At 48.6% G+C, this 19,439-nt stretch overlaps 1 protein-coding gene across 4 annotated transcripts in view; it reads left to right on the top strand.

The window, feature by feature from the left end:
- Nucleotides 1-19,439, top strand: part of HOMER2 (homer scaffold protein 2) — a 94,300-nt gene that overhangs the window by 48,355 nt on the left and 26,506 nt on the right. For all 4 annotated transcript variants that reach the window (XM_072737422.1, XM_072737419.1, XM_072737421.1 and 1 more), the window contains one exon: nucleotides 14,906-15,037. In XM_072737422.1, coding sequence (XP_072593523.1) covers nucleotides 14,906-15,037 — 132 coding nt within the window. The remainder of the gene's footprint in view (nucleotides 1-14,905; nucleotides 15,038-19,439) is intronic.

The following is a 19,439-nucleotide window of genomic DNA, read 5'->3' as shown; positions in this document are numbered from 1 at the left end:
GTTTTTATTCCCAATCAATCTGGGCTAAAAAAAAAAAAAAAAAAAAAAAAAAAGAAAAAGCACAAATTCATCCTTTTTTTTTTTTTAGTTGGTCAAATGAGCTTGCTTTTGAAGTGCCTCACAGTTATGCCTAATGTTTTGTTTTAAGGCCATAACTTGTCTTGAAAGTCTTTTTTTTATTGAAGTATAATTAACATATAGTAGTGTTATATTAGTTTCAGGTGTTATATTAGTTTCAGTGTTATATTAGTTTCCAATATCTTGATTCAGCAACTCCATATATTACTCCTGCTTATCACAAGAAGTATAGCCACCATCTGTCACCAAATATTTTTACAGTATTATTGACAACATCCCCTATGCTGTGCTTTTCATCCCCATGACTTACTTATTTTACAGCTGGAAGTTTGTACCTCTTAATTGCCCATATATATCTCATCCATTCCTCCTGCCTGCTTCCTGTCTGACAACCATTGGTTTGTCCCGTTTTTTGTTTGTTTTGTTTTTCAGATTCCACATACGAGTGAAATCATATAGTGTTTGTCTTTGTCTGACTTTCACTCAGCATAATACCCTCTAGGTCCATCCTTGTTGTCACCAATGGTGAGATCTCATTCTTTCATATGCCTGAGTTATATTCCATTGTGCATATATGCCACATGCTCTTTATCCATCCATCTATGGATGGACACTTGGGTTGCTTCCCATACATACCTTGGCTGTTGTAAATAATGCTCAGTAAACGTAGGGGTACATATCTTTTTGAATTAGTGTTTCTATTTTCTTTGGGTAAATACCCTGTAGTGGATTACTGGATTGTATGGTAATTTTATTTTTAAATTTTTGAGGAACTTCCATACTGTTTTCCACAGTGGCTGCACCAATTTACGTTCATACCAACAGTACATGAGGGTCCCCTTTTCTCATATTCTTGCCAACACCTGTTATTTCTTGGCTTTTTTCCCCCAAAGATTGATTGATTGATTAGAGAGAGAGAGAGCATTCATGTGTGTGCATGCGAGTGGGGGGGACAAAGGGAGAGAATCCTAAGCAGACTCTCCACTGAGCTTGGAGCCAGATGCAGGGCTTAATCCCACGACCCTGAGATCATGACCTGAGCTGAAATCAAGAGTGGGACGCTTAATGGACTGAACCACCCACACACCCGTCTTGTCTTTTTAAAGATTTTATTTAAAATCAGAGAGAGAGGGAGAGGGAGGGAGAAGCAGGCTCCCTGTGGAGAGCCTGAAATGGGACTCCATCCCAGGAGCCCAGGATCACACCCTAAGCCAAAGGCAGACCCTCAACCACCCAGGCATCCCTCTCTTGTCTTTTTAATGCTAACCATTCTGACAGGTGTGGTGTGCTATCTCATGATGGTTTTAATTTGCATTTTGCCCACTGAGGAGGGATGTTAAGCACCTTTTCACTGACTTGAAGCTCTTAGTAGTCTTGTGACCGGCCTCCCCCTCCTGCCTATAGTCTGTCCCCACTCCTGGCTCTGCCTGTAGTCCACATCCTGAAGGGTGAGAAGCAGGGGATGGGGGGTTGGGCAGTATAATGGGGCCTGATTGGAGGCTCCCTGCTCCTCTGGAGCCACAGAGCAGAAGGCACAGAGATGCCTCCATCAGAAGGTCCTCTGAGAAAGCTGTGAGAGCCTGTCGGTGCCTTCTTATCTCCTGATGAGAAACTCATAGAAACTGCAGATGAGATTGGCTGGGCCCCGACGTCCTCTGTGACTTCCACCTAGTTGCCACAACCCTTCCTCCTACTCAAGAAGGGAGCCCCAAAGTTCTCACTTCACAGTTAAGATCAAGGACAGGCAGTCACCCGGCCACATTCACACTGCCAGTAGGCTTGGCAGGCTGGCACTGTGGCTAGTTCCTAGGACACCAGCTTCCTAGCGCTTGGGTTGGAGCAGGCCGTTCCCTGGCTGGTAGAGGAGCGTGTCCTGACATGGTGCCTTGCAGGCAGGGTGTCATCTTCTGTGTTCAGATGGCAATAGCTGGTCTGGCAAATATGTCTAAAGTGAGGCAGGGGCTGGTTTTCTCCTCTAAACAAGCAGGATAAGACATTGGCAGGATTCTGGTGAGTGCTGAGGAAGTGTGAACATGCCTGGGACTTGGTAGGTAGGCAGCTCATGTTTGCTGAGTGAATATTGGAAAGGTGCCTGTATTATTATTATTGTTACTGTTGTTTTTCTTCTGGGGGATGTGGTGATACCAAAGGTATCTCTGGGCTTTGGACTGAAATCACGTGCCTCTTCCAGGATGTTCTGACAGGGGTGGTGAATCAAACTGACCTGCTTCCTCTTATCTGTAGATGCTATCAGTTCATCTGCCCTCAAGCTGGGTTTGCACGTTTGTGAGTTTAGTTATTCAAGGTTATATTGGGCTTAAATACAGATAAAATGACTTTCTTTCTTTTTTCTTTTTTTTTAAAGATTTATTCATTTATGATAGACACAGAGAGAGAGGCAGAGACACAGGCAGAGGGAGAAGCAGGCTCCATGCCAGGAGCCCAATGCGGGACTTGATCCCGGGACTCCAGGATCGCGCCCTGGGCCAAAGGCAGGCGCCGAACCACTGAGCCACCCAGGGATCCCCGATAAAATGACTTTCTTTGAGAAAGTGCTTTATCCCTATTAGCTGGACTTTTAATAATTTGTCATAGTGTCAGCCACTGTATCACGCCACTCTGCATAAAGGCTGCAACAGTGTGGCAGGGTGTGAGCCAAGCAAGCCAGCTACAAGAGGTCAGATGGGTATGGGGTGGGGGTTGCTGACCCCCTCACCACCGAATAGAACCAATTCACAGTCAGTGTGTGGGGGACCCATTGAGTTATGGACTCACAGAGTGGGAACCTGGCAGTGGGGCACCCTGGAATTCAGAATTGGAGCCAAGGATCTTGTGCATCCCTCCCGGTATTCCTGAAACCTGCCCAGGATTACCATTTTACTGTGGCGGCATAGGAGCTGTGACAGGTCCTAGCTGTACAAAAGGAGGTGCCCTGGGGGGAGCAGGAGGGCCAGCGTGGTGGGGACATAGGAACTTTAGTCATTGAATCACCAGGACTGGCATTCAGGGCAGGGATGGGGGGGCAGATTTCCCGCCAGGAGAGCTGTAGCATGGGACACCAGATAGTGGTCATCACATTGTTTTAAACCTTTGATCCCAAATGTGGATCTGAACTGAGGTGGCCAATGGTCAGGCATTTTTAGCCTTTGGAACTATGTCTTGGCACATGGGTTGCAACTCTGACCTTGGGCAGGTCCAGAGCCTGGATCCTGCGCCTCTCTCTGTTGGCCTGGCCAAGTCAAGTGCATGACCTTGAATGTCGTCTTAATGCTGCTCAGCCAGCTATCCCTCCTGGGGCCGTCATGGGCCGAGATGGGAAGCCCTGCTCTGCCCCTCCCAGATGAAGGAGTAGATAGGCTTCATGATAAGTTGCTGGTATAGAAGGGATTTGGAGGTCACTGTGAGGCGAGGCCATAGCAGACTGAGCCGCTGAGTCAACTGCAGGCAGTCCACAGCACACAGGCTCCCCATAAAGGGAGAGGCACAGCCAGCAGCTCTGGCAGCTGTCGTCCCACACCAGGGCCCAGCAAGTTCCTAGGCCCTGTCCAAGCATTTGTCATGCTGTACTTGGGTAAAGATGCAGAAGGCCTGTCCTTCCCCTAAGAGCAGTTGGCGCTGTTCATCACAGGAGAAACCTGTGCCCAGACCTGTTCTTTCTTCTGAAACACTAGGCATTTTCTTCTTCCCCAGAAAAAGACTCCATGTCTCAGCCCCACCTACAACTAAAGGCAGGGCTGGGCGGGAATCCTGTGGTCATTGTCTCAGCATTGCTTGAACTTTAGGGGGGCTATGTGGATCCTTTTCTGTGCACGGGGCACCAGGGCACTGCCCTCTCTGAGGGCTGGGGACTGGGCCCAGCTCACCTTTGGAGTTCTAGCAGCAAGTCAGACGGGGCTGCAGCACAGAAGTAGGTGACATACTCAGCGGGTGACAAGGCCAGACCTGGCCACATCCTCTCCAGCCCTGTGGCAGGTGCGCTGTGTCCACAGAACAGCAGGCATGGGTGGGGTCAGTGTCAGGAGGGAACCAGGACTGAAACCTCAGACTAACCCCACCCTGCCGTATGTAGACAGGTGAGAGCCATGTGATGAGGGCATCTCCCAGCTTCCTAGAGCACCTACCTAAGCCATTCTATTGCCACCAGCTAAACGCCAGCAGTCGGATGATTTGTGGTGAGTCTTTGGGCAGAACAGCCAACTCTACCATATATGAACACTCCCTGCCTTGAGCATTTATTAACTGAGCTGCCAGGGCACTTGGTTTCATTGTGCGATTGGCACTCTTTACAGACCCAGCTCAGACCCACTTCTTTGGGTGGTAGCGCCTTGCCTGTGGGCGCAACTTGTTGGGAGCAGGTGTTTCTCCCCAGTGCTCTGGAAGGCTCTGCCACCCTTGGGTCTGTTATTTATAGGATCACAGATTTATAGGATCTTCCCTCTTTGTGGGAAGAACCCTCCGAAGTCATCCATTCTACAAATACTTAGCAGCCCCATGGTGTAGCCAGGACCGCCTGATCGTGACTGTTTGGGGGATGCAAGCATTTCAAACCCTGACTGGGTGTTTTCTTCTGGGAATGTGAAATTGCTCTTAAGAGCGCAGCTGGGTCCCCTCTTCCCGTCATTATGGTTTCTTCTTTTGGATCAAATAGAGCACCTTATGTTAAGGGAACCAGCATATGGAAGGGTCTCGGCGCACAGTAGGTTTTCAATGGATGTTTGGTTTCTTTTCTTCCCTGGTTATGGTTTAAAAGAAAAGGGGGGAAAAAACATCTATTAATTGCTACTCTAGAAGTAGGCAGCATGTCTGTCAACTGCTGTCACTCAATCCCAGCCTCTTGTAGAAAACGTTTAGATCCTTCCAACTTCCATCTCCTGGGATCTGGGAATGACTTTCCATAGAGAGAAACCAGGGCTGTCTCCCATTTTGTGTGCCACGCAGTACCCTCTGGAGTCCAGAGCAAGGCTGGAGACTGGAGGGGCCAAGCTGTCACTTCTTCTAAGTAACTCTTGCTGGTTGTGTGCATTTTCTGAGAACTTGGTCCCAGCCATCCACAGGAGCTGGGGCTTTTACTAGGGAGGCATTTTCATTTTTTTCTATGCAAGTGGCAGAAATAGGTCACAAAAGAGGAAAGGGGTGTGTTTAGGAGACAGGCGCTCCCGTTGCAGCCTATTCCCCAGGATGCATTATGTGAAGCATCTTTCTGGGCTTCTGGCCTTCAGCTCCCCCTAGACTCGCCATCGCCGCCCCCCTCCCATGGAGGCACTGCTGACTCATCTGCGGCATTTACCACCCACAGAGCACCCTCCATCTCATCAACCAGGACCTCATTAGTCTTGTTCTGTCTGGATTGTCCTCACTGCCCCCTGCACTTCTTCCCCTGCTCTTCCTTGGTGCTGCCTCTCCTCTTGTTCCTCTGTTGCCTCCTGCTGGGGACACCCTCCGCTCCTGCCACCCCATAGTCTGCTAAGCCCTCCATGTCCCCTGGGGCCAGAACCTATAGGCCCAGCCCCCTCCTCTGTCCCCATCAAATTTTCCAGTGTCCCTGAGTGCAGGGCGCCCCACCTTGTGTTTTCAGAAACCTCTGCTCACAGAGATTAGCCTCCCTGACAACTTTGTCATACTTACTACCAACTGTCTGTTACGTTTAATGTCTGGTAGTAAAGTGAACATTCCTGTACCTGCTCGCCTGGTTGAGGAATCTCCTTCAGAAGTCCCTTAATGGGCCTGTCTCTAATTATATGCCCCTCAAAAGGCTACCACTCTCTCAAAGTTTGTATTAAGTGATCCTTTTTCTTTATGGTTTTGCCATCTGAGTGTATCCCTAAACCAGAGGTTGGCAAAATTTTTCTCTAACGGGCCTTATGGTAATTTTTTTTTAATGAACTGCACAGTCCTTGTTGAACTATTCAGCGTTTCTCTTCAGGCAAGAAAACAGCTGTAGACTAATATATAAATGAATGGATGGGGCTGTGTGCGATAAAACTTTATTTACAAAAACAGATAAGGCCACAGGCTGGATTTGGTTTGCGGGCTATAGTTTGTTGACTCTGGCCCTAAATAATACATGATTTAGTTTTGCCTATTTCGAACCTTATATAAATACAATCCCACTGGTGACCCATACTGCGTATCTCCTTTTGTGACTTCCTTTTTAATTTTTTTGCTTAATGTTGGATTCTCCCCTAGTTTTATTCAGGAATAGTTGATATATATCACTGTACAAGCTTATGGCATACAGCATGATGGTTTGATTTATATACATTGTGAAATGAGTTCCGCAGTAGGTTCAGCTAACATCCATCATCTCCTATGGATTCCATGAAGAGAAAACAAGTTTTTCCTTGTGATGAGAACTCTTAGGATCTACTCTCTTGACTTTCCTGTGTAGCGCACGGCAGTGTTAGCTGTAGCCCTCGTGTTATATATTCCATCCTCAGTATTTATCTATCTTACAGCAGGAAGTTTGTACCTTGGGCCACCTGCCAGCATTGTGTTTAGGATTCATCCCTCTTGGGCAGCCCTGGGTGGCTCAGCGGTTTAGCGTGGCCTACAGCCCAGGGAGTGATCCTGGAGAACTGGGATCAAGTCCCATGTCAGGCTCCCTGCATGGAGCCTGCTTCTCCCTCTGCCTTTGTCTCTGCCTCTCTCTCTCTCTCTCTCTCTCTCTCTCTCTCTCTCTCTCTCTCTCTCTATCCTCTCTGTGTATTCTCATGAATAAATAAATAAAATCTTAAAAAAAAAAAAAAAGGATTCATCCCTCTTGATGCCTATAGCCTTGGTTCATTTTCACTGTGGGATAGTATTTTGTTAGATGAATAGACCAGTATGTACATTCTGCTGGTGGTGGACATTTGTGTTTGCAAACACTGCCACTGAAAACATTCTTGTTTATTTCTCCTGATACACCTGTGCAAAGATTTCTCTCATGTGTGTACTTAGTGGTGGATTTGCTGGGTTGATAGGGAATGTGCATTTCTTACTTTATCAGGGAAAGCCACACTGTTTTTCAAAACGACTTTACCAATCTCTGAGGGCTCCCCTTGTCCCGTATCCTTGCCCCAACCGGTATCACCAGACCTATTGTGAGTTTGGTGAGTATATAATGCTGATGGCAGTGCACTTTCCATATTGCCAGTGAAATTGAGGTGGAACTTATGTCCATCAGGCTCCTGAGAGAGGGCTCCATTCATCGGCCCAGCGCTGAGCCCCCCTTGGGTGCCACGTCCTCTGCACACCCCAGGAGGTCTCTCCTACCCCACAGCTGCACCAGGCACTCCCACCGCAGACCCGAGCACACAGAACTTTTCATGGATATCCACCTTCTTTCACTCCCTCACACAGGCTGAGGAGCATGAAAGACTCTCATGAGAAACAGAAGTACAAGAGCAGGTAGCCAGAAATGATCTGGGTGCCTGAGAGGAACACACTCGGAAGGAGCTTGCCCTTGGAAGCCTCTGTCTGCCCAGGAGACTGGTCAGCACAGGATGAGCTTCCCATATTAGTGGGAAGTGCAGGATGGGGGCTTTGGGATTGGTCATGTTTGACAGCTTGATTGCTCTCACTGTCAGTCTTGCTGCTTCTGAGAAGGTCAGTGCCCTGGATGTCCTGGGAGAATAGCCAGCTGCTTGTCTCTCTCATAGAAATAGGCTTACCAATATGGCCTGGAAATGGTTTAGACCCGCCATCTCCGGTGAATTTTAGCAACATAATGGGTAACTTAGAAGTGAATGATGGCTTTCCTTCCCCTATCTTCCTTTGTTCTGAATTCAGAAAGTTCTGGAAGTCCCAGAGCCTTGGGTAAGCTGTCAGGAGACAGCTGGGACATTGCACAGTACAGGGAACCAGCCTGATTGCAAGAGTGGCACATTGAGGGGAGAGGGCTTCCCTCTTTCTCCCTCCCGGCTGACTCCCAGCTTGGGGGATGCTCTAGGCCATGTTTGTTAAATGCCAGATACCTTGATGCTGGTGACAGAGTGTGGGTCACTGTGCTGAACCAGAAGCAGGGCAGTCCTGTGGCAGAGCAGGCCTGTCAGTAGGGAATGAGGGGACATTACCTCCCACTGTAATGTCCTGATGGAGAGTTCCTAGAGGAGCAGAAATTTGTGCTGTAAGAGTGAATGGACCTTCTGTTTGTCCTTGGTCTGTGGTGGTGAGTGCCCAGTGCAGGTGGGTGGGTAAGAGGAACACCTGAGGTGGGGGGTGAGGAAGGGACCCAGGGGACGGGGGTGGTTTAATTTGGGGCAGGTGAATGGAGAGAATAAGGTGGGGGGCAGTTTCAGGAACTAAATTACAGGCTGGGTGTTCTGATACCTCCCCACTGACATACTTGAGCATGGGCAACAGAAGGGGAGGGATGAACTGGGCAGTTGGTTAGAGGTCTGGGATCTTTGCTCCAGGTGGGTACTGGGGGATCTGAGGAATATCTGCAGCTGATTGGAGCCAGCCCCTGGAAGTCATGCTAATAAGCCAGATTGGTACCTCAAAGTAGTTTTGCTTCTTGGTATAAACAGCAACCCATGAAAGGTTGCATGCTTCCCACAGCAGAAAGTGTTACCTGAGACATGTAGTACATTACATCTCTTGGAACGTTCCCAGAGTCAGCACTTCCGCTTTTGAGTAAATTATCTACATGCCGGCAGGCAGCGGTCCTTCTGGTGGCCAAGCACAGAACCCAGGTGATGACAATTGAAAGGCATCGGAGAGGGGTGCCTGGGTGGCTTAGTGGGTGAAACATCTGCACTGGGCTCAGGTCATGATCTCGGGGTTCTTGGGATTGAGCTTAGCAGGGAGTCTACTTCTCCCTCCGCCCTTCCCCTGCTCATGCTGTTTCCCTCTCTCAAATAAATAAAATAGAGAAGAAGGGAAGGAAGGAGAAGGAAAGAAGAAAGAGAAAGGGAAGGAAGGAAAGAAAGACTGGCATGCATGCATCAGAAAACCATAGAAACACCATGGACATGAGGGACTGAAATTCCAGAGAGACAAGGACCGCTCAGAGATGACAGTGACAGTGGAATTTGGCAGCTCTTTTCTGTGTTGGGCCTGGCTGCCAGCCAGGGCTGCTGGGGGAAGAAGGAAGCTGCTGAGCAGGCGGCCGTGCCCATGACCAGAGGGGCAGCCCTGGAGGCTGGGGGGCCTTCAGACAACACCTGGACTCTCCACAAGACAGTGGCTGACTTGCAGGTGCATGCCCGTCTGAAGAGGTAGACTGGATGCTTCTGTAAGATTGAGTAAAATTTCCCTCCTATTTGCAGTGCTTAGAAAACAAAGACCTGCCAAAGGGTCTGGTAAGAACAGCAAAGGCACGAAAATGCCAGAGGGCACAGGGAATTGATTGATCCATGTGCCACCCTCTCTGGGGGGGAGGGGCACTCGCTGATGTGAAGAGGAGCTGGAAGCTGAAACTCCGTGCTTGGCCCCTAGGAAGAGACAGACCAGCAGAGATTTTGGAGCTCGAGTGACAGAATTGGGGATGAATGGCCCCAGACACATGGCCAGTTTCTCCTTCAGGGCTTGCCAAATTTGAAGGTTAAAATTTGGAAAGCTATGGGGGTGCGCCTGGGTGGCTCAGTGGTTGAGTGTCTGCGTTCAGCTCAGGGAGTGATCCTGAGGTCCTGGGATCGAGTCCCACATCAGGCTCCCTGCAGGGAGCCTGCTTCTCCGTCTGCCTATGTCTCTGCCTCTCTCTGTGTCTCTCATGAATAAATAAATAAAATCTTATAAAAAAATTTGGAAAGCTATGGAGCAAAGCTGAGGAACTCTGATAAACAGAACTGACTCTCCTAAAGTCTTTTGGGGAAGAGGACATAAAGACCTGTCAAGCTCGCAGTTGAAAGCCCTAGAAAACAGTGTGAAGCAGAGGTGAGCTGAGCCTTACCAGCTCTGACACTGGGCCCTGACCCAGCTCCATCCTTGAATGCACTAGGGATTTCCTGAATTCCCTACCTGCCCAAAGGACAAAGGGGAAAAGTTTCTTCTGTAGGTAGTAATGTCATATGGAACCCTCACAAGTTCTTTCATACCCATTTGCCACCATACAGTGAAAAATGACTAGACACCCTGAAAGACAAAACCAAATGCCTAGAGTCACAAGAAGCAAAACCCAGATGAGGAGAAGCAGATTCCAGCATAATCCAGACATTAGGGTCAGCATCAAAGATTTTTAAAGAGCTATGATTAATATATCCAAGTAAATAGAGAGGAAAATGGACAAAGTAGATGACAAGAAGGAGGATAGCTCCCAAAGGCTTAGAATTTTTATAAAGAATCAAATGGACATTCTAGAACTAAATATATATATATTAATATAATATATAATATAATATATAATACTATATATAATATAAATATATAATATATTAATATAATTATATTAATAAATTATAATATATATGTATATATACACACAAAGTCTAAAATTAAGAGTTCAGGGGCACCTGGGTGGCTCAGTCAGTAAAGCATCTGCCTTTGGCTCAGGTCATGATCCTGAGGTCCTGGGATCAAGTCCTGTATTGGGCTCCCTGTTCAGCGGGGAGCCTGCTTCTCCTTCTCCCTCTACTGCTCTCCCCACTCATGCGTGCTCTCTCTCTCTCTCTGTCTCAAATACATAAATAAAATCTAAAAAAAAAAAAAAAGAGTCAATGACTAGGTTTAGCAGCAGATTGGATGTATCAGTAGCCAGGATGTGAACTGGAGGATAGACCAATAGAAAATATCCAGATTAGAAACAGAGAGAACCAAGAATCAGGGAGTGAAAAGCTGGTAAAAATGTAAGCCATGTTGGATGCACTATGGTCTAGCATATGTGTACTTGGAGTCTCAGAGGAGAGGAGACAGCAGAAGTGATACTCATAGAATGGTTGAGAAATTTTCTTTTTTCCTTCTTTAAAGATTTAATTTATTTATTCATGAGAGACACACAGAGAGAGGCAGAGACACAGGCAGAGGGAGAATCAGACTCTCTGTGGGGAGCCCAATGTGAGACTGGAGCCCAGGACCCTGGGATCACTCCCTGAGCCAAAGGCAGACGCTGAACCACTGAGCCACCCAGGTGCCCTGATTGAGAATTTTTCAAAAAAAAAAAAAAAAAAAAAAAAGATAAGACAATTGAGTCAACAGATTTGAGAAGCTCATGAACTGTTACAGATTTAGCTCTTGAGACCAGTTACTCATTGCCTTGTAAGTAGTACATACATTATATTCCTTTTAGCCACACTAGTTGTGTGGCCTTGAATGTGTCATTTCACTTTGTTGAACCTCAGTTTTTCCATCTATGAAAATGGGAATGAGATAGAAGACTGTATGAAAAAGTGCCTTAGGAACTATTACATCCTAAAGGAATACCAGGGGTCCTCACCTTTGGTATTCCAGCCTGCCAGACTCCAGGACAGTGTGTTTGGGGCCAGCTTCACAAGTGTGTCCTATACTCAGTCTCTCCCTCTCAATAGGGCTTTGGGGAAGGAATGTGGAGGCTAACTAGAGGAATAGGTCTGCTGTGAAGGAGCATGAAGACTTCCATCCCAGGATCCTGGTAATTCAGAGGTGACTGGGGTTGGCTTTCTGGGATCATGTGATCCAGTGTGATCCAGTGCCCAGCCACACACCTGCCCTAGGCCTGCCTTGATTCCACCTTAACCCATCCCACATGGGGCTGAGCCAGCCCCTGCCAGCCTCCAAGGTCCGAGAAACATTCTACACTTGCCCCTGGTTTAGGTCTGCATTTCACACACCCTGCTCCTCTGCCCCCATCTCTGAGAGTGTTAGGTGACAACAGGCAGAGCTCTTGACCGACCAACCATGCTTGCATCCAGCTATCTAAAAAATGCTTGATAACGTGTCTTAACTCCTGTGGACTTTGTTATTATAGGAGTTATCATAGTCAAAGGGAAAGAACCCAGTGTGCAGTGGAGGCATCTGTACTTTCCAGATGGGCAAGAAGAAGGGAGGTCATCTTGCACAAAATGAGAAGCACATTATATACAAGTTCCACAAGCAGGTTTCTGGTCAGACAACCTGAGTTTTATCTCTAGGCCCTGCTCCTTACCAGGTCATTGTCTCCTTCTGTGAAGTGGAGGGGCGAGGGGTAGCCCCTCCTTGAAGGCTTCTGTGGGCTGATAGGAGGAAAGCTCTCAAGATGTGCTAGATAAATAGTAATTACTGCTGTTAGTATTAACATCCAGAAATTATTTTGCCAAGTAAACAGGGTTTATACTTGAGCTAATGCTAATTTTCTAAGGAGAAAATTCAGTAGGCATGTTCACTTATATGTGGCAATGATACCTCTGTTTCCAGAGGCACCTCTAACTTCCTGCCTGGCAAAGATAAGAATCTGTGTCCAGAAGACTGTCCAGAATCTGTCCAGCAAAATAATTAAAGTTCCTACCAAGGAGGGCATCCCGGTGACTCAGCGGTTTAGCACCACCTTCAGCCCAGGGCCTGAACATGGAGACCCAGGATCGAGACCCACATCAGGCTCCCTGCATGGGAGAGCCTGCTTCTCCTTCTGCCTGTGTCTCTGCCTCTCTCTCTCTCTCTCTCTCTCTCTCTCTCTCTCTCTCTCTCTATCTCTCTCTGTCTCTTATGAATACATAAATAAAATCTTAAAAAAAAAAAGTTCCTACCAAGGAAACCGAGGCCATGCCAGTTAGTGTTTTTTCTTCCCTGCTTTATCAGAAGTGTTCAGAGTTGACTTTTGAGAATGAGCATTTCCTTAATAAAAGCGCCAGTAGATTCATCCTTGAGAATATTTACAGGCACACTTCAGTGATACTATGGCTTCGGTTCTAGACCACTACAATAAAGTAAATGTCACAGTGAACCGCATCAAGGGAGTGTTTTGGTTTCCTAAGTATATATAATAGTTACATTTATACCATGCTGTAGTCTGTTGAGTGTGCAACAGCATTAGTTTGAGAAAAGTACATGTCTTAATTTAAAAATGCTTTATTGCTAAAAATGCTAACTATTATCTGAGCTCTCTGTGAGTTGCAGTCAGTGATCACAGATCACCATCACAAATAGAGTAACTGAAAACGTTTGAAATATTACAAGAATAATCCAAACGTGATACTGAGACACAAACTGAGCAAAAAATGCTGTTGGGAAAATGGTGCCGATAGACTTGCTTGACAGCAGGGTTGCCACAAACCTTCAATTTGTAAAAAACAAACAAACAAAAAACCGAATTATCGAAACACCTGGATGGCTTAGTGGTTGAGCATCTGCCTCCGGCTCAGGGCATAATCCCATTCCAGGGGATCGAGTCCCACATTGGGTTCCCTGCAGGGAGCCTGCTTCTCCCTCTGCCTGTGTCTCTGCCTCTCTGTCTCTCTGTCTCTCATGAATAAATAAAATCTTAAAAAAAAACTAAAACAGTGAATTCTCTGTGGCGTGTGATAAAGTGAAGTGCGACAGAGTGAGCTGTGCCCAAGCTTAGAATGCTACTGCTTCTGCTCAGAGCATCACACATGGTTTGATGGGGGAAGTAAGCCACTCTTGCCTGTTAGCAAACATCCCTTTTTTTCCAGGGGCATTTTTCATGAGTATTTCTCAGAGTCTTAGGGCTTTGAAGGATTTCTGCCAGAATGAGCGTATCATTGATATTTACTAATGCTTATCATTTATTTGGTGATTTATTTACATGTCTCTACCCTCTTCCTGACTTCCTGCAACTGCAACGAGAAGATCAGGAATCCTGACTTGTTCATCTCTTGTCTTTGGTTAACAGAATGCCTGACAAGTAAATGTTCTCTGTAAATGTTGAAAGCATGAACATGCTATGTGCTGGATATCCCTTCCAACTTCTTTCTCCATCCTTCCTACCATGCTGTGGTCTCCGAGAGGCTGCCCTGCAGAGTCCAGCACTTGGTCCACGGGGCCTCTGGCTTCTGATTGGGTCTGGCCAGGGGCAGGAGACCACAGGGGAGGAGTGAGGGTCTCTGTTCCCCGGGCTTCCCTCCTGGGGAAAGCCATGTGTGTACCCCTATATCGAGGCAGTCTGCTGTCCGTGACTCTGGTCCTCCATAATCTGTAACCTCTTCCTCCCCTCATCCTTCTAGGCCAAGGAGGGGGTGACATTAAGCGCTGAGTCCCTATACCATCACTTACGGCTTCTCTACAACCAGCTCATACATGTACCATTACTTTCTTTGTAAATTAACCCTTCACAAATGATCCTGATTGGAATATACCTTTTCTTTTGTTTTTAAGATTTTATTTATTTATTCATGAGAGACACACAGAGAGAGGCAGAGACACAGGTAGCAGGAGAAGCAGGCTCCCTGAGGGGAGCCTGATGTGGGACTGGATCCCAGGACCCCAGGATCACAACCTGAGCCAAAGGCAGGTGCTCAACCACTGAGCCACCCAGGTGCCCCCTACCTTTTCCTTCTTGTCAGGAAACAGCAAATCCCAATTGCTGGTGGAGATTTTAAGTTGTTTGAGCAGGACACGGTGGCTCCAGGTGCTTAGAAGAGTGCATAGCACAGTGTCTCAGAGAGTGTGGGGCAGGGCTAAATGGCCATGAAGGGCCGTTGGAGGTACGAGAGCTTTGAGGAAATAAATAGCAGTTTGGGAAACTATTCTCTCCTTAGGGCATGCTTTCTCCCACTAGCTGTAAGGTCTATTTTAGAGTGACTGTCTGTTTTTAACTCAGTTACACCTTATCATGGTCATGTATTGGACTCGGCATAGGATGTGCCAGGAGGTCCCAGGGGCAAGTGTAGCAGTGCCAGGATGCCCATGTTAGGTGCTTGCTGTGCCAAGCTTGTAAGGAGCTCCATGGGTGGCACATTCAGGGTTTCACTTTCTGTTCTTTGGCTCTTTCCTGCAGGTGATTATAAACAGCACCATCACACCCAACATGACCTTCACCAAGACGTCACAGAAGTTTGGGCAGTGGGCTGACAGCAGAGCCAACACAGTGTTTGGCCTGGGGTTTTCCTCGGAGCAGCACCTGACCAAGGTAATGAGGGTCTCTCGTCGGATGCTCTGTCCCTCGGTGCCTGGATGCCAAGGGCCTGAGTGGTGCCACTGGTGAGCAGGATTCCTCTCCAACCCTTCTGGTGCTGTAGGGCTGCCCAGCCGGGCGACCCCTTAGAAAGCTCAGGTCCCTTGAAATGGTGTCGTTGGGGAAGGAAGGCTTACGTGACACCTGCTCCTGCAGAGCCTAAGACCGCAGCCCCAGCAAGCCACCCTGCCGGTGGTTCCTTTCCCCTGTGTGTCACCCTGAGCCCAGTGTGCACCTGCCAGCCCTTGGCATCAGTGACCCTCTGACTGGAGCCTGTAAGCAGAGGGAGGTGCTGCCGCATACTTACAGCAAGCACTTCCTGCCCTGGAGTCCCTGCACCCCTTAAAACGTCACACAGCGTTTGCTGTGCATGTTGCTTTTCTTTTTTCTGGGGAAGGTATTTATAACTTTGATTTGATTCTCTCAAGGGCTTAAGACACACTCTGTATACAGTCAGAAAGGTGTTATGAGTGGATCAGGACTGACCACAGGCTTGGAGAGCCCCAAGGTCTGTGGGGACAAATTGACCATCTCTGAGAGGCCTCGTCCAGCTGATTAACAGACCCAGAGCTTGTTTGAGTGAGTAGGTTTCCTCATAGGATGCTAGAAGAGTTCCAAGACTGGCTGGTTTACATGACACAGGAACTTACTGGAAGGATGTCAGAGGTCCCAGAGAATCCTAGGGAGAATTGAAAGGGAAGGCCCAGAGCCAGTCTGGCTCAGGAAACTTTGCTTAAGAGTGTTTCTCTCTAGACCATGGCCCTGAACATATTTATTGAGCTCTCGCTGGGCCAACAGTATGCTAGGTGCTAAGGATGCAGGGCCGTGGTCAATTCTCAGAGGCATTTACGAAATTCTAGACTCCTGGGGACTTGACAGGGTCACTTACGATGGACTTGACTGCTTGGGTTCCCTGTGTATACAGATGACAGCTTGCAAAGAGGGGGCATTAAGACAAGTCAGGACGCCACCCTGCAGGGGCCTGCGGATCTGCACCTCACATCTGTCTAGAGTGTGTGGATGTGCTGTGTGAGTACACACACATACACACTTTGGCATGCATGCACATACACGCTTGGGCATGTACACACACAGTTACATGCTTGGGTACACATGCACATACACGCTTAGACACACATGTTTGGGCACACAGGCACATACACAGGCACATACACGCTTGGGCACAAAGGCCTGCAGTCCATGGATCCAGCCATCCTACCTCCACAGAAATGAGCCCCTGATGGAGGACACCCCACAGACTCCTCTTCCCCAGGTACTTCCATGGGGATATTACCTCCTAAGAAGCCCCAGAGACCCAAAGTGGCCTGGTGGCACTCTAAGCATCTTTCTCATGCCACTTGCTCACAGAAGTATCCTTTTCTAGAGACTAACCCCTCCCCCCCCGCCCAGGGGCACATGGGTGGCTCAGTTGGTGAAGCATCTACCTTCAGCTCAGGTCATGATCTAAGGGTCCTGGGATCAAGCCCCGTGTCCTGTCTCCCTGCTCAGTGGCGAGCCTGCTTTTCCCTCTCCTGCTCCTCTCCCAACTTGTGCTCTTGCTCTCAAATAAAATCTTTAAAAAAAATAATAAATAAAACCTTCCCTTCAGTTCACCAGGGCCCTGAAACAGGGAAGGGAACAGGATTCTTGACTCTGGGCCATTGGGTATAATTGTGGGAAACGATGTCCCTTAGTCCCCAGACTTGTGCACTGTACCCCTGAGGGGAAGCACCACATCCCACTAGTCTGGAGAGTGTGTGTTCCAGCAGCAGCGCAGCAGAGTTCTATAAAGTGGGTAGACCGAGAATCCCAGGGTTATCAGACTCTTGCTTCCTTTCATTTGCAGAGAAGTGAGTCTGCTGGCTTGAGGCTGTGCTATGTGGCACAAAGGATGTTAAGCAGGTCTCTGAGTGGTGGGGCTGGCACTGCCATGACAGACCATGGAGCCTATCAAGGGAGGATGAGTCCCATTTGCTCTGGATGAAGGTGCCCAATGCAGTTAGCTTTGCACCAAGCCGGTAATCACTTAGGGGTATGATGCAGAATTGGGGCTCACTCACTCTTGTTGGTGGTTGGCACTCAGCGGGTCAGAGATCCAGTGGCCATGGAGAGCAGGAGCAAGGATGGTCAAGGTCACATGGTACCTTTCTCCCTGACCCCCAGACCGGTGTGTCCTGGAAGGCTTTGGAACAGGCACTGTGCAGCCCATGGGAGAAAGACCTGGTGTCCATAGGGCAGCCCTTCCTGCCCTGGTTTGAAGGATTATCTTTGGTGCCAAGATGAGGGGTTCAGAGGAACATTGTCTCAGTCCATTCAGGCTGTTATGACAAAATACCACACACTGGGTGGCTTATACACAACAAAGTTGGTTTCTCAGGGCTCTGGAAGCTGGAAGTCTGAGATCAGGGTGCCAGCATGGCCAGCGTCAGAGGAAGGCCCACTTTCCAGTTGTATGCTGGCAGTTTCTCACTGTGCCCTTATGTGGTGGATGGAGAGCCCTCGGGTCTCTTATGAGGCCACCAGTCCCATTTCTAAGGGCTCCACCCACGTGACCTTATCCCCTCTCAGTGGCCCCACCTCCTAATGCATCACATTGGGGGTTAGGATTTCAACATATGAATTTGAGGGGGATGCAGACTTTCAGCTAGTTGCAAGCATTCACATGGAATGTGAGTATTTTCAGACTTCGGTTCCTCTTGCCCCCCTGTGTTCCGCTGATGCAGCTCTTCCCAAATCTCTTTGTCACTAACCTCTGACTCTGCTGTTTCCCGATCCCTACCCAGGTAGCTGGGCCCCTGACCATTCCTCAGGGTTCAGAGTGGACCCTGCCACCAGGCCACCTGTCCCATGCATGCTGGACAAGGAGATGTTCCAGGTCATGCCCACGGGGAGGACTTCCCTTTTCTGTCATCCTCCATGTAGCAGGAACCACACGAGCAAACCCATGGCACCTTGTCATGAGAGAGACTGTTAATGGGGTCTGTGGGCTCTGGGGTAGGCACGGCTATGGCCAGAGGCCAGCCCTGGACTTGAGACTGTGGCCTGTGGAGGACTTTTTTTTTTAAGATTTTATTTTTATTTATTCATGAGAGATGCAGAGAGAGAAGCAGGCCCCCTGCAAGGAGCCTGATGCCGGACTTAATCCCAGGATCCCGGGATCATGACCTGAGCTGAAGGCAGATGCTCAACACTGAGCCACCCAGGTGCCCTCTGTGGAGGATTTTAAGCCAAGAAGGAAAACGATCAGATTTGCATTGTAGCTTGATTTGTCCAACCTCAAGGCAGACTGGCTGTTCTGGGACCAGGGATGCCTAAGTCAGAGCTGGAGGCCCTCGGGAACCGCCGTGGGGCTGAACTGGCGGGACTCAGTATGTGGATGTGAGACACAGGAGCTCTAGGGTGAGGCGGGCTGGAGGGTGGACAGCTGGAGCTGCTGTTTTGTGAAATGAGGAAGAACAAGGGATGTGAGAATCAGAATTTATGTGAAGTGGAAGCAGGTATGATGGTGGTTTGTTGAACCAATGATACTAGCACCACTGTCCAAAGCGAGCAGCAGGGATTGGGCACGTTTTCCCTCTGAAGCAGTGCCTGGTGGGGACAGGGGTGGGGAGGGGTCCTCCTGAGCCCCTCCATGGTTCCTCTCCATGGCGGAGGAAGTGGGGGTGTCCTCCTCACACCTCCAGGGAAGCCCCATGGAGATGCAGAGGCTCCATCAGAGGCAAGGCCCCACGGCTGTGAGGTCACTTCCTCCCATGCAGCCCAAGGCTGCAGGCCTTCCAGAAGCCCCAGCCTTTTGACAGAATCAGCTCTCAGCTGCCTGGAACAATTTCTCCAACCTCGGGAGGAATCAGAGGAGCTAAGAAGGATAAACAGGGAATGTTTTAATGAAAAGAACCGAAAGAAGGGAGAACTGAACACAAAAATCATGGTTAGAGGTCATTTCCTTCCGGCTCCAAGAACTGAGGAGACCTCAGGCCTTGCTGTGTGCATGGGCAGCCTCTCCTGGTTCTCTCCAGCGGAAGGGAATGTCCTGTCATTCGGGAGGAGTGCCCTCCTTCGTGAGTCACCCAGTCTCCTCTGGCAGCGCTGGAGTTTCTGCTGCATGGCCATGACCTGCCGTTGTCACAAAGACTCATCAAATAAGCCCTCAGATGTCGCCTTTGTTCAAAGTGTTTCAAGTCAACTTTCCCCCTTCTCTGTGACAGGGACGATTAGCCACACACTGATGAATTACCCTGAAGTGAGGCTGGTAGTCTCGACAAGTGGCAATTAGCTGGCAGAGAGGAGCTCAAGCCCAAAGGCTCCCAGGGCATGTGGCTGAGGGGACGGCTGGGGCTACGTGTTCCGGACACCACCA

Source organism: Vulpes vulpes, chromosome 14 (assembly GCF_048418805.1).
Source record: "Vulpes vulpes isolate BD-2025 chromosome 14, VulVul3, whole genome shotgun sequence".
Classification (NCBI taxonomy): Eukaryota; Metazoa; Chordata; class Mammalia; order Carnivora; family Canidae; genus Vulpes; species Vulpes vulpes.
This window is presented reverse-complemented; position numbering and strand designations above follow the sequence as displayed.